Here is a 15,110-nt window from a genome sequence, read left to right on the forward strand (position 1 = left end):
ATCAACATGCGTGTTTTCTTCAATCTATGCAGTCCAGTTAACAGTATTGTATCAGAAGGCTCACTCTGTGGACAATTGAACTAAAACCGACTTCAGTCTCCTTTGCAGGATGTCTGAAAATAAAATTCCTCTTCGAAGTAAGAAAACAGTGTTACCTGGTTTCCTGTACGTCGCACAAGTGGCCGACGACTAAAGGGTATTCTCCATTCTGTCGTCACAGCGACAATGCTTAGCTGGGCGTATTGGAGAGGGTGCGCCTTGGAAAATTCAACTCAACAAAGGGACGAGTACAAAGGGAGAAGACACAGAAGAGCGTTCGTCCGTTTGTTCGAGCATAAGAATTCCTCGAAGTCAACTGCGTTAGAAAATTTACCAAACATTGCTCAAAATGTAAGGGCCAACCCCATTTCTAAGAGACTGTTGTGCTCAGTAGAGCGCCCACTGAGCGCACCAGGGAAATTATCGAAGCCTTCCAAAGCTTCAAAGGTAGTGATAGCTCTATAAGCGACGCATCAGTATCTTCCAAGAGTGAAATTGCCTTCCTGAAAAAGTTAAGTGATCAGCCTTGCTTGCACGTGTTTGGCTCTATTCATTGTGACTTGTTTTTCTAACCTTGCGCCGCATTAATTTGTTTGCCCTTTTTGTTTTTTTTCTTCCTATATATTCTGTAGCCTTCCTAATAAAGATTCATTTGTGAGAACAGCGCTCGTCTTTGTTTCCTTCCTTTGTACTCGTTCCTTTGTTGCACTGAATTTTCCAAGATGCGTTACACCGACCACAGACAGATACAAAAAAAACTTTTTTTGATGAAGTCAAGCTTTGCCAGGAACGAAGCTATTCAGTGTTCGTCGAACAGTCGACAAGCGCCGGTGTGCGGCTACAGACCGAATTTTATAAAGCTCCTTGATTTGCAGTGAAGATGCGTTAAGAGTTTCTCGCCGTCCTTCGGTCAATGTTTCAATACGCTGGCTAAAGAGCCTTTTGCGAGGCCTCCCCTGGAAGCGTCCTTTTCTTGAGGTAGGCACAACGCTATCTTCACTTTTCTTGTTCTTTTCATTCGATCAACTTATCCTTCAGCGCACAAAAGCTTGCTCTCCGCTTGCGCAAGTAGGGCGTCTCCGACGGTTGGGGTGACGCCGAGTTCACAATGGCAGAGCGAACAATCGCTGCTGCCGCTGCACTCCCGTAAACCGGCCTTGTTCCCTCTGAACTGTAAACCGTGTAAACAACGGGTCGTTGCCAGAACAACTATACATTCCTTCTAAGCCATCGATAGAATGTGCCTAAAGTGTAAAACGAATGCACATACGCGCACGTACCTCGAAAGAAATAGGAGGTTATAGATGTGCACATGTTTTTTTTTCGATTTGGACAAATCTATTTCCATTACTCGGCGTATATTCTCAGTGCCAGACACATGCAAGTGGCTCCTCGTCGCTCTGAGTGCCTCCTCATCCAAGGCGCGGCTAAGGACGGTTCGGAAATTAGGTCGCTCCTTTCAACGCTTCCCAGAGTTAAGGTATCAAGTAGGGCTCTTCATTTGAGGTAAGGGGACCATATGAGCTAATGAGCGTTCTTAAATTTGGCCCTACGTCTCTCGCTGCAACCAAACACTGTCCGGTGAAATATATTGTAATATATTTTGGACCTGCAAAACAAAACTTTTGACAGAGGTCTTTCTGGTTGGGAAAGGAATTCAGTTTCAGTTAGAAAAGAACGCCAACCAAAAATGAAATACCACGACGTTTCATAACATACTCAGTTCTTTCATCAGGTGTGACAGCAGGCGAGTTGCACCTTGCCATTTTTAAGCCCTCGTTACGCTCCCTCGGTGCCCTTAATCCTTCTTACATCCCCAGTCTGCGGTCAGTGACCCCGAGACTGACTAAACGGGGGCTTAAAAGAAAAAAAAAGGCAAGCTTCAACTCGCCCGCAACCACACCTGATGAAGGAACCGGACAGGTTCTGAAACGTCGTGTTATTTCATTTTCGGTTGGCGTTCTTTCCCTGACTTAAATATTTTGTACCCGCGTGAAGAATGCGTACGTCCCGTCATCTTCCCTTCACAAGAAAAAATACGTAATTAGTAAATTTGGGACAGCTGATAGCTAGGACTGTTAAGTCCAGAGGCGGATGCACCTTCCTTGGCAGGAGTCATGTTTTTTGGTATGACTAATCGCACAGATAACGGACTCCGTTCAGAGTCTAGGTCATATCCGACACGCTTCAAAAGCAGCGGCGTCCTGATTCCTCGCCTAACGTTTGTTTTAAAGCCATCCGAAATTAAAACATTGCCGTCTATGGAAATGACTAAAATGTAGAGCCCTACTGGGTGACAAGAACACGAATTTCAGACAATCTACAGTTGCAATCGTTCTTTTCCACCAATTTCAAAGTGAATAGGAACTAGGCTTTTCTTTAGTCAATGCTGTGCCTGTCGAAACAAAGAATATTGTCAGAAATTGACATTTTCACAGTATGACCCAATGCGTCCAACCCACACGTAACACACACATATGCATAACGCCGTAGCCGTGTGGCTTAAACCGACAGCGCACAGATGAAGTTCTCAGAACGAACGTTGGCTCCCGTCAAGTATTTTCTTTTACAGGAAAGGTTTTGTTTGGTTCATGGGGTTTAAGGTCCCAAAGCGACCGACGCTATTTGGGACACCGTAGTGGACAGCTCCGGAGAATTTTGACCACCTGAGTTCCTTAACGCAAAACTGACATAGCACTGTACACGGGCCTCTAGCATTTAGCCTCCATCAAAATGCGACCGTCGTGACTGGGATCTTTGGCCGGAAGAATACAGCGGGAAGTTTCTTGTCATGCCTCAAGCTGTGGCAAGAAAAACTAAACTAAACCGTTGTCCTGAATTCCTGTTAACGAGTCGCGTAAAAGCAATACATGGGGCCTCTGTTCCAGTAGTTCTGTCTCTCTACTATTTCTCTTGCATAGATAGCTTTCCTGGATTCTAATACTCCTTATTTATTGCGTTAAACACTTGAACGGGTGGCAGTGTGTGCTGACAGCGGTGCCTTTTACGCACAGTTAGCGTTTCTCTTGCGTGGTAGACTTTTATTAATCACACCAAGTAAGACATCGGCCAGCAATATGATAAAGAAAGCAGATTTACGCATTAATTTGAAACAAAAGTGAAAACTCTCAGCCTTATGTCGAAGAGAAATGGCCTCCGGGAAATTAAAGGCCGACTTGTTTCTTTTATTATGAACTCGTTTTGAGCAACGGTATCGACGAGGGTCACACAGGCTACCCGATAGTCGCGGTATAACAGTGTTGCTCCGTGCTTTTCCAGACTGCTCAAGATTTATCAAGTCACTGGATCGCTCGCCCTCTACATGCATTATGCCTTGACGCGTCAGCCACACGTTGGCAGCTGATGTCGCAAACAAACTGATCATCATTGTGAGACGCTGCTCAATAAGGCCTTAGGCCCGTTTCACCGCTTCTTGCCGCAGCTTGCATCACTCCTCCAAGACAGCCACGGAGAACGGAAACCTAAAAAAAATATGAAGGAAAAAAAGACGAATGACCGTTATTGATTACCGGCAGTACAAGGTACCATGAATATGGGTATTTGTCTTCGCATTAAAGCAAGAACGACCTTTAATGTCCCATCTGAAGAATAACGTGGCAGACAGATCTAAACGCCATTGATGAACGAAGCGATAAAAGCAAAGCTATTTTTAGATTTGTTTTTATCGCGCCTGCTTCAGGGAGCGTATGAACAAATATTCTTTGCGGAGACAGCTGCTAACAAACTCTGGCTGAGGAAAACTGGTTCTTGTGCGAATGATTTCGACCTTCACCGGCTGGTAAAATGTTCCCTCGCCGTACACACTTTTGTTTAGTCGAGTTTCCCTTCCATTTGTAACATAAGTCGCTAAAAAAACACACATACACTTTTATGCGATAGGCACCCGGCACGTACGCACTCTGCAAAAGAGCTGACGAGTAAGAACTGCAGTTTTTCGAAGACTTCTTGTGCACAAACAATTTTCAGATGCTGTGTATACAGGAAGCTGGCATGAGAGTCGACTTTCGCTTCTCAAACTACGTGACGTACAAGTCATCGTGTCGATCTGGCTTGAGCAGGGCGATGCTGTGCCTGAGGAAAGATCTACCCTCGTACCTGGTTTAGTCAAGCGGTTCTGACGTTCTAGAGGTGGTGGCCTGCAACGCGTTGTTTGGTTAGATCAGTGTTTTGGTCTGCGTATTGAAAACATCTTGTCGTATCTCGATTTATTCTCTAGTGAATATCTGGTAACCACCTGGATTCAATTGACTTATGTGCGGAGATTCCAGCACTCATAATATTGCTCGGGGCAGTGACCGCAGTGACAACCATGGCAAGTTCTCCGAGTGCGCAGCCGAGAAATATAACTTATGTGTGCTTAATCTCACCTTTCTATGTCGATTTCGTTATTCGAGCCGTATCGATCTGACTCTTGTAGATACACCCCACATCAGACACAACATCCCACACACGATCTTGTGTCTGATGTGGGATGGGCAACAGACACTGAGAAACAGCGCAGTCGTCACTTTTCCGTACTGCGTACACATGGATATTTATGGATACTTTTCCATACTGCTTACGCTTCGACGGATCCTGACGCAAAGCCATACTTACCGATTAGAAAGCTTTTCACCATATCGTATCTCAGATGTTAAGGCGAAAGCCCTGAATGGCTCATGCTCGCGTCCGTCCGACCGTCCGTGACACTCCAACTCGATAAGAAAAAAAATGCTTGTGCACGATGGGATTCGAACCACCAACCTTCGGTTCCGCAGCTGAGCGCGCTAACGACTACGCTAGTTCTTGTCTTTTTTTTTCTTTATTGCATGGAAGAACTTCTGTAGAAAGGAGGAAACTTCAATCAGACTAGTTCGCGTCTCAAGTTACCGGGCTGCTTAATATGAGCCCCCCATAGCCCTAACTCACCACTGCATCCCCATCAAAACATCAAAATTCAGGGAGGCACACACAAGCATCTAGGCACGGCAGCCAGCTTGGAGGTTCGTCGCGAGCAGCATATACACTCCTCACCAACGCACACTGTTCCCGAAACACAGATTTGGACGATGTTGGTGGCTCGGCATGTCTGTCCATCATACGGCTTTTCCAAAGACTGAATAGTCCCATCAACACAAACACGTCATAAGGCACAACAGAGTTTTTGTCAACAGGCAGAAATCTAATAGTGTATGGTGTAATTTCAATGTCCTTCTTAAGAGTTCGTTGTAGTATGTCCCAAAAGAACATGGCATCACGGCACAGGATGAAGCAATGATCAATTCTCTCAGGCACGTTACACAGACGACAATTCACATTCCAGGGTACAAACATCCCCTTGTCATTAAGAAATGCCTTGACAGGCAGCGTCGCTGTGTGTAGTTTGAAAAAGAACGTTTTAGCGGCTGCCTGAATGCACATCCGCCTAACACGCTTTAGAACACTGATGTCCAAAGACCCCAGATAAGGCTGCCGATACAATGGTGTAGGGAACAAAGACTCAGTGAGAGCCTGGGTCATCTGCTTTCTCGAGAGGCTATACAGGTAATCTAAAGAGAAGCGCACAGTGAGAAAATTGAAAGTGTCAGCAACCTCCTTAAGAAATCCCCATAAAGTCCCCTCACGAGCCTGCACAGTCGGTGCGAATAAGTAAGGCAAATGAAAACTAAGCCGCCTAATGAGCACAGCTACCAGAAACGGGTCGTTTGCCGATTTGAAAAAGAAAAAACGGGAAACGAGTTGATGCACTAACAGGTGAACAAGGCCCACTCCACCACCCTCTAAGGGAAGGAACAAGTTGTCACGCCTCATCGGCTCCCATTGAGAGCGCCAAACGAATGCTGCAAATATTCTATGTATTGCTTGCACCTTCCTCCTCGCACAATGCAGGACTTGAAGGACATACGCGAGCTTTGCAAACAAAAAAATGTTACAGACCTGTGCCCTCGCAAACACTGAGAGTTCCCTACCCATCCAAGCCTGTGTTTGCGGCCGTAGAGTTACAGTTTGTGAATCCCAGTAGGCTGTACTGTTGCGAACTTGGTGCAGCGGAACGCCTAGGTACTCAAGAGGGCTACAGTTCCAGCATATACCACCGAAGTGGCTTGGCCTAGTTCCCCAATGACCCAACCAAAAGCCTTTGGATTTCTCTAAATTAAGAGCCGCGCCTGATACATCGCAGAACTGTTTAGTCAAGTTTAGAGCCTCGAGTACACTCTTTTTGTCAGAACAAAAGAGGGCGACATCATCAGCGTAAGCTAAAACTTTAACTTCACATTGAGCCAGAGAGAAACCGCGGATAGCTGCGCTGTTAATTATACTGAGACAGAGGGGTTCCAGATATAGGGCAAACAACAATGGAGACAGTGGACATCCTTGACGAACAGATGCTTCTAGTGGTACGGGTTTCGTTAGCTCCTGATTAACAATAACCCTTGTATAGGAGTTCTTATAGCACAGCCTTATGCCTTTGAGCAAGACGTCACCAATATTTGCATACTCCAAGACCGCGAACAAGAAATCGTGCCGAACTTTATCAAACGCCTTAGCCAAGTCAATTTGAATCAGAGCTACTTGGCCTATCTCATCTGATACTGTCTCTAATACTGAACGTGCAATATGGATATGTGTTTGAATACTGCGGCCTCTAATACCACAGACCTGATGCGGACCTATCAAGTCCATAATGACGAGCTGCAGACAACTGCTAAGAACCTTGGCAAAAATTTTGTAATCAACATTGCAAAGGGAAATGGGACGATATCCCTCAACAGTTTTCAACCGATTAGTATCTTTGCTTTTGGGAATTAATATTGTGGGCCCAGAATAAAAAGTGGGAGGCAGGACACCCACATCAAACTTCCATCAAAACAGGCACTAGGCAAGGCGAAAATGTTTTATAGAATTCGCTAGTAATACCATCTGGCCCAGGAGATTTCTGGCTCTGCAGGGCAGAAATGGCTGATTGAATTTCATCCAAAGTGATAGGTCCCTTCACTATAGCACACTTCTCATCATCAAGTCGAGGGAAGTTTCCGAGCAAGGAACTGTAATCGAAACCCTGACTTGGATCTTCGCAACTGCCAAACAGCTTCCGATAATAGTCGAAGAAAGCAGCACGAATACCAGGCGCATCACTGTATGTGCAATCACCATACTGAATTTCCAATATTTCCTTCGCAAGAGCATTCTCTCTTTCATCACTCAGGGCCCGACGAGAAGGTTGCTCATCAAGAAACCTTCGGGACCTAGATCGTATCAAGGCCCCCTTATATCTGTCTGTCGCAAATTGTTGAAGCTGTGCTTTTACGTTATTAATCTCTTCGAGATGGGCACCCGGGCTTACCCTCTCTAGCTCATGTAGCTCCGTTAGGGTGCGCCCAAGCTCACGAAGGTGGTGTCTCTTCAGGAAAGCGATTCTTGCTGAGGCCTCAATTGCCAAGTTTTTGATCTCCTGTTTAAACAAGTCCCACTTTTGAAAAATGGAAAGATCACGTCGTGACCATACGTCCTTCAAACAAGTAGGTACAGCACCCTGAAAGATTTCGTCTGAGAGCAGACAGTTATTCATCTTCCACAACTCCCATCGAGGGTGAAGTACATGCCGAGTGTACTTTCCTATCTGAAGAGACACCATACAGTGGTCACTGAAGAAAATGGGCCGCACCCAGTAGCCAAACACACTTGCTAATGCGTCAACAGAAACGTAAATTCTGTCAAGGCGTGCATTAGAGGAAAACTGAAAATGAGTGAAATGTATACTGTCGCCTTTTTCCTGCCCCACATCCACAAGACTATATTCAGAAACCAAATCGGTAAGTAATGCAGCACTATGGTCGTATCTCTTACATACCACTGAACGGTCCTCATCCCTACAAACGCAATTAAAATCTCCCAACAATATAATTTTGCGGTCCGTGCACAAATGTTCAACTAATGACAGAAAAAAAAGCCTTCAATCGCGCTGCTTTGTGGGGGCATAAACACAAATAATCCGCCACTGTACACCTGAAATTGTGAGATCACAGCATATAAGTCGCCCCTCGTCATCTATGCAATAAGACATGGCTGTCATCTCTAGCGTGTTCGCCAGGAATAGCATACAACCTCCGGATAAGCCTCTCGCGTGGCTAACAATAATGCTGTATTCCGACAAAAAAGGCTCAAGAGCAGCTGCTGTCTCTTCATCAGAGGACAACTTTGTTTCCTGGATAGCGGCTACACACACACTCCATTTCTTTAAGAGATGCCGTACCTGCTGTTGCCTCCTACGATTACGCATACCCCTAACGTTAAGGGTAGCGACTTGATATGCTGCGACGCTCGCCATTTTGGTGCCAGTCTTAACAAACGCCATCCCCTGGAATGTGGTGGCCCGCCGCCAAATTGGCGGCCTCTCGGGCAGACATCGCCCTCCTCTTTAACACCACCCTTCCCGTGGCCTCTACACATTGTGCCTTCTGGTTAGCGCCATCGATACACACCTCGTCAGCATCTGCAGGACGTTTTAAAGGTGCGGTGCTGTCCATGTCTTCCTCTGAGACAGCCAAGGCCTCGGCCCACGAACCCGAGGGGAGCACATAACTCGCTGCCACACTGACAGCCGACAGAGAACCTGACACGCCAGAGATCGACGCCACACACGTCTCACCGTTACCCTCCAACGACGAAGCAGAATCAGCATCAGAGGAGGATCGGCGAGCATTCACTGGCTGTATCGCCTCGACTGACTCCACAGGAGGCATATCCGGACGTTGACCTGTGGCAACGAGGTGTTCCTGTGCAGCAAGCACAGCAGTCTCTGTAACACTCACGGGGGGGGGGGGGGGCCCGGGTCCGGCGGTTTTCGTCCTGGAGGCGTGGATGCTGGATGGCCAGTCGCTTCATATTCCGTGTTGTTTTGAGGTGTTGAAGTCTTCTGTTCCCCATCTATTCGATGCTCATGACTTAGTTCTCCAGTCGCGTCCACAACCTCAGACACATCCATAATGTGTTCTGATGCCACGTCATCTTCCCGTGACCACTGACCTTGACGCAGCCTGTCAGCGTAACTCAAGACAAAGTTCTCCGCAGTATGGCCAAAGCGTCGGCACTGAGTGCATCGAGGCGTGCGACACTGGCGCCGGACATGTCCAACCCGGCTACATCGGAGGCACAGTGGAGGTCTCCCTGGGATAAGGACTAATGCCTGCACTCCATAAACATTAAGTGTGTGTGGAATGGTGCTAGCTGACACTCCATCCTTGAGTGTGAGGGAGAGTTCACGGTTCGCCGTTTCCATATGCTCCATCCCTGGGCACCGCCACTTTTCACGCTCCACAGACTGGACCGTGCCATAAGGCTCTAATGCTTCCACAATCCTCCGGTGTTCCATATAGCGGGGAAGCCAAAGGAGCTTAACCTTGACGTTCTTAGTATCCGGGTCAAACACCATGCACCGCAGTCCTTTGACAGGAAACTCCGCTTTGTTAACAAGCTTCTGTTTGGAAGAACTACTCTCGCAAGCAACCATCCACACGTGGCTCATTTGGTATTGAGCAATGCACAAAATTTCCCGGAGATCCAATATCTGTGCGAGTGCGTCACGGAAGTCAGGTGCTCGGTACGGGCGACCCTTAAGGTCAGCATGCAGGAAAACGGTATTAAGGACAACATTACCGGTTGGCAATCGGGGAAGGACAACTTTGTACGAGTCCGTAGTGTCCTGAGACGTCGGTAGACCTCGGCCAACGGCCGATGCGCTGTTTCCAGCATGGAGCATGTTGAAGCACAGCCGCTCAGAACGGCTTCTTCCTCTTCTACGCTAGTTCTTGTCAACGGATATCTGGTTCTCCTTGTCTAGGACGCTTGAGAGTGTTTGCAGAAAGGCGTCGATTTAGACGGATGCCTCCCAAACGTCCCCCAGTGTCTCCAGCATTTCAGATTCACAAACAATTGTGTACTTAATTAACCTCTTAGCCACATATCACTGACACAAGCAGCAACACCGCGCTAAAGGCTTTCGCCTCACCGCACATTAGGTCAGCAAAGTGCCCCCCTGAATTTTTTGGACTGGGCATTGGTACTTACGGCTCTATGTCGCTGCTACAAGATAGCCTGACCGTTTCTACCAAGGAAGTCCCCATGCTTGAAGAATTCACGAGTATTGGTGGCGAGTATGATCGACTGAGGGCACTTCAAATAAGAGTGGAGAGGGCTAATCGACGATCCAGGTATTTAAAATCATGTGGCGGACTCAAAAGATGCATTCAGTAATGCGTAAAGGTCTGCAAAATTTAGGCAGAAGACGATGGCATGACTTCTGCGGTACAGTGACTCCTCAGACTCTAGTACCTAGGATTTGGATGATAGTTCACTCCCTAAGTAGATCCGTCACTTAGAAAACCGATTATGAAGCTCTTTCAATTGGGCTACAGAAGCAGTACTTGCTGATGTTTTCTGTCAGCTTATTTCTCATCCTGACGCTTGGGTAGACTGCGAGGAATTTAAGAAATCATCTACATATGCACAGCAAAACGTTAGGCCTTACTCCAATGCTCTAAACGCCTATTTGAATTGTGAGTCCGCCATCGGCGAACTTAAATGTGCTCTTGTGTCATGCTGTCCAAAGACTGCTGGGCCTGACGCATGCTTCGAAACCTTGGGCCTAAGTGCACCGCAGTACTTTTGGAGATATTTAACCACGTACGGGCCAAGAATTCTATTCCTCATAAATGGTAGATCGTTGTTCTCATTCCTGTCTTAAAGCCCATTTAATACCCTCGGCGTCTCGACTCCCTTTATCCACTCAGCCTGACGAATTTCTTATGCAAATTGAGACAGAAGATGACTGACGCCAGGCTCCAGTGCTAGTTTGAGGATACAAGAGAGTTCTCAGAGTTTATGACTGGCTTCTGTTGGTGTCGATAGAGTATCGAAGCAATTATGAACATTGTAACATGTGTTGAGCATGAGCGTGGGCGGGGCAGTACCATCATTGCAGTATCATCATTGAGACAGAAGATGACTGACGCCAGGCTCCAGTGCAGTTTGAGGAGACAAGAGAGTTCTCAGAGTTTATCACTGGCTTCTCTTTGTGTCGATAGAGTATGGAAGCAATTATGAACATTGTAACATGTGTTGAGCATGAGCGTGGGCGGGGCAGTATCATCATTGCAGTATTTCTACATATCAAGCAAGCATTTAACACTTTCGGTCATAATCATGGCCTTCTATACTCCTTTGTATACATAGCGTGTAGCGCTGGCAGGGCTGGGGAGCGTAGTAGGGTGCTTCTTGCGACAAGAAAGTATCGCGCAAGGCTGCTCAAAGCAATGAAATTGAAAATACCGTGAATACAAATATAGCAATTTGGATTTCTTCAGAATTTTCTAAACAGTAAAGTTTATGTTTGTTTACTGCTCCAACATTGAAAGCCCCTTGCTTTCAGAATCCGCCTCAATCCGCATCAGGTTTTGCGCCATCCGGCTAGCCAACGCGAAGAAAATAGCGTTTCGCATTTCAGCCGAAAGCACATCGCCTCGTCGCTTGCTATGGAAGATATTTTCTGCGAAGTCTTAGGGGCGATGCAAGAAACTTATCATCAACGTCTACGCAGCGACAAGGGCACGCTTCCCATAGAAGACAGCCCGGGAAATTCTTTATATTGTGAGTGCTGATACGGGAGTGTCCGCTCGCACTGTGGCAAACTACAAGACGGAATATATCTCCGACCAACTGACCTCACCGAGGCAACGGCCTCGCAAAGTGACTCTATCAAGCTTGGTTGATAGGCCCCTTAGCAGGTCCCATTTCAAATATTGGTCATGCACTGGAAGCTTTTAAGGCCGGACCACAAAGCAGCGCTTCTTCGGCGTCACTTCAGCGCCTCAGCTACCGGATTCGTGGGAGGTGAAATTCCGACGCTTGGGACGCGGCGACATACGGAGACGTAGATATCTGGTGATTCCAGAGTTCAGGGTTGGCGGGGGAAATACCTAGCAGGTGGGGACATGACCAGTAACAAGCCGTGCATCCACAGGTTGTTTTGGATTAAATCGCGCTGCTGTGTACCCTCTCTTGCGGACGCTGCGTGACGACGCTGGTAGACAAGACGTTGACGCGACACCGAAGACGCGACACCTTGTATTCGGCATCACACGCTCTTTATGAAGCGTTTTACTAAATGAAGTTTCCAAATTAGCCGAACACACGCTACCTTGTATTCGGCATCGACACGCCCTTTATGGAGCGTTTTACTGAAATAAGTTTTCAAACTGGTTCATTATTGGAGGAGATAGAAGTAATTAACGGTCCGGCAGTTCTCACAAGTGTTGTGTTTGACTGCAGTTGCAGTGACCACGCCTGTTATCCTCACCTGTTTGTATGCCCAAATTCTGCCTAAGTGCATGTTTTTTTCATTACCTACCAAATTTTTTAAGCATGTATTAGAGAATTTTAGTCAGCGTATATAGCGCAGCCCATCTGCATTATTTTTGTCGTTTATTGGTAGAGTAATGCACCGCAGAGACCTTTCATCCGCCAGAAAGGCATGCAGCAATTTTCTTTCCCCACGGTAACACATGGAATAGGAGGACGCGAAAACATTATTTCGTCCACACTTATTTTTTCACCTTTTATCGTTTACAACCTTTCTCTCGCACTGCTCCTCACTGAGAAAATTAGCAAACTATGTACGGCCAATTTCCGTTTCTTTTTATTGCAAGAACGAGCGACACGTGCACACAGGTTTAAGGCGGAGGTGCGGAGGTGCTGCATGCGCCAACACACAAGCAGCAGGGTTATTTAAAAAGTGACAAATCATCTTGCTGTCAATAACAAAAAACAAATCGTCTTGCTGCAAGCGTAAAGCAAACACCATGCTGCCAGCATACTGAAAGTCACACTTTCAGTTCAGATACGGCGTTGTTAAATTGGCTATTACGCAGGCGACCCTCTAAAAAATAATGAATTTTTAATTCAAAATTCTTTGAAAAAATTACCCAGACTAAGATTCGAACCCTAGCCCTTCGAAGGTTTTGTAACCCTCAGAACGCGTCGCGTACCATTCAGCCCCGACGAGACGCGTATTAATGCAGTTTTTTGTTTTGTTTGCTGCTGACTAATTTTGTAGCTTTTACCGCGTTTCACGCTAGTATGAAATGGAACATAGGTGTACTAGCTGGACCTTGGCGTGCATGGACTGTCGCATGGAACCATGCTGAGCACTTTTCCTTTTAATTGCACGATGGAAGATTTGCCGCGAAAGCTCCATCCTGGATTACAATATTTATTCATTCGTAGGAAACACACAACACGAGCGCTTACGGTCCCAGTTAGAGCACACGGTGCGCATCATGTGGAAGGGAAACCCCACCTGTACAGTAGATGGCGCTCGCAGCCGTGCCTTTCTTCTTCGATAGCAGTGCTTGCAGGTACGGCAAAACCTGTTGCGAGATGAAGTCGGTGCATCTGTCAACGATGGTGAGATGTTCTCTGAAGGCCTGCTTGCTTCTGATGAGGCCACACGTTTCTTGCAGCTGAAGGAGCAAAGCCTCCCGGTAAAGACGGCCTTGCTCCTCCCACTCGAACCTCATGATTTTGCAGAACCTGATGTCATGCCCTTGCGATGGTAAGTAGTCTATAAACAGGCGACGGAGTTCGGGTGGTAAAATCTTGTGGCGGATGTAGAATCCAAGATCTCTGGTGTTGCAGGTGGCCGTAGTCAGGAGAGGAACAAGGAAGCATGGCCGTAAGGAGGAACATGGGAAATGGCCCTTTCTACGAGAAATTAAATATGCCAAATAAGAAGCTTGGGCGAGTTGGTAGGTACTCATTCTAAGACAGCGCAAACAAGACAAGGACGCAGGAAACGTACAGCACGAGCGATGACGGTGAACTTAGGTCCCAGTTCGAGCACACGGCGTACAATATGTGGGAGGAGTTTCCCTTCCACATAATGTGTACGCCGTGGGCCTGTACAATAAAGTTGTCCGTCGAAGCGATAATTGGACAGCGCGGCACGATTACATTTGCTGCTCTGCTCAACAGATAGTGCTCTTCCAGACACACATGCGGTATCCTGGTTACATTCATGTGATTACTGATGGCCCCAGTCTCTTCAAAATTCGTCTCCGTCCGCATCTGTGCTTTTCAATTCAATTCAATTTATTCAACATCTTGAGGATGTTGGGTGCGTCGACAAAAAGCCAGAGAGAAGGCTTGACAGGGGCCGACGCACCCTACAATGACTTGACAGCAGCATCAGGATGGTATACAGAGTGTCATATATGTTAATAACAGGATCATTACATGAATATGAAAATAAAATAAAACGACAAGTAAGCATACAGGAAAGAAAATACAAATAATAAGTACAACTCCCAGTTGGTAATAAGTACTACTCTCACGGTACCTAAGTGCACACAAATTTAGATGCCTTATTTAATGAGGACGGAAGAGTGTGTGAAAGCATTAGGCGACCATAATTCGTACGAGTTTTCGGCACGAACCATGTGAAACCAGTACGGGTGGCATACATCAGTTCTTTACATTTTAAGTTCGACAGGTGCACCATCAATAGAATATTTTTTTCTAATACTTGTTTTATACCGCCTCAGTAGTACAGATTCAAAGACTTGGGGAAGGGGGGTGATGCGAAGCGATGCAAAGATCGGTTCCGTATGTTCAAAACGTGAAGCGTTAACTATATTTCCAACAATTTTCTTTTGAAGTAAATGCAACCGTTTGATATTCATAAATGATGTTGTTCTCCAGGCTAAAATACAATAGTTAGCGACAGAGGAAAACAGTGCGTTGTACAGCTTCAGCTTAATATGCTTTGGAAAGAGGTATCGCAGGCGGGACACCATACCAGCAGCCTTGGACAACTTGTCCCTGACTTTTTCAACGTGTTCATCCCATGATAAATTTTCATTAAAAAGCACTCCTAGGCTTTTGACCGTAGGAACTATTTGAATGACTGAGGAACCCATTTTTAGATGAACTTGTGAGACAGCAGGATCCTTATTACGAGGTCTAAAAAGTACAGCTTTGCTTTTTCCAGTGTTTATGATCAGTGAATTGGACTCAGA

The 15,110-nt window shown here is 46.4% G+C and overlaps 1 protein-coding gene and 1 long non-coding RNA gene across 2 annotated transcripts in view; one reads left to right on the forward strand and one right to left on the reverse strand.

The window, feature by feature from the left end:
* LOC144098922 (uncharacterized) overlaps window positions 1-13,804 on the forward strand; it is a 44,354-nt gene extending 30,550 nt beyond the window's left edge. The window contains exons 2-3 of the long non-coding RNA XR_013307269.1: window positions 13,557-13,648; window positions 13,732-13,804. This is a non-coding gene — a long non-coding RNA (uncharacterized LOC144098922). The remainder of the gene's footprint in view (window positions 1-13,556; window positions 13,649-13,731) is intronic.
* On the reverse strand, window positions 3,463-9,822 carry LOC144116460 (uncharacterized). Its single transcript, XM_077651189.1, has 2 exons — window positions 8,986-9,822; window positions 3,463-3,521 (listed from the first exon to the last, which is right to left on the reverse strand). Exons 1-2 carry the CDS (start codon window positions 9,797-9,799, stop codon window positions 3,463-3,465), a joined length of 873 nt encoding a protein of 290 aa, XP_077507315.1. The 5' UTR covers window positions 9,800-9,822.
* Window positions 13,805-15,110: the final 1,306 nt, after the last annotated feature.

Source organism: Amblyomma americanum, chromosome 1 (assembly GCF_052857255.1).
Source record: "Amblyomma americanum isolate KBUSLIRL-KWMA chromosome 1, ASM5285725v1, whole genome shotgun sequence".
NCBI lineage: Eukaryota > Metazoa > Arthropoda > Arachnida > Ixodida > Ixodidae > Amblyomma > Amblyomma americanum.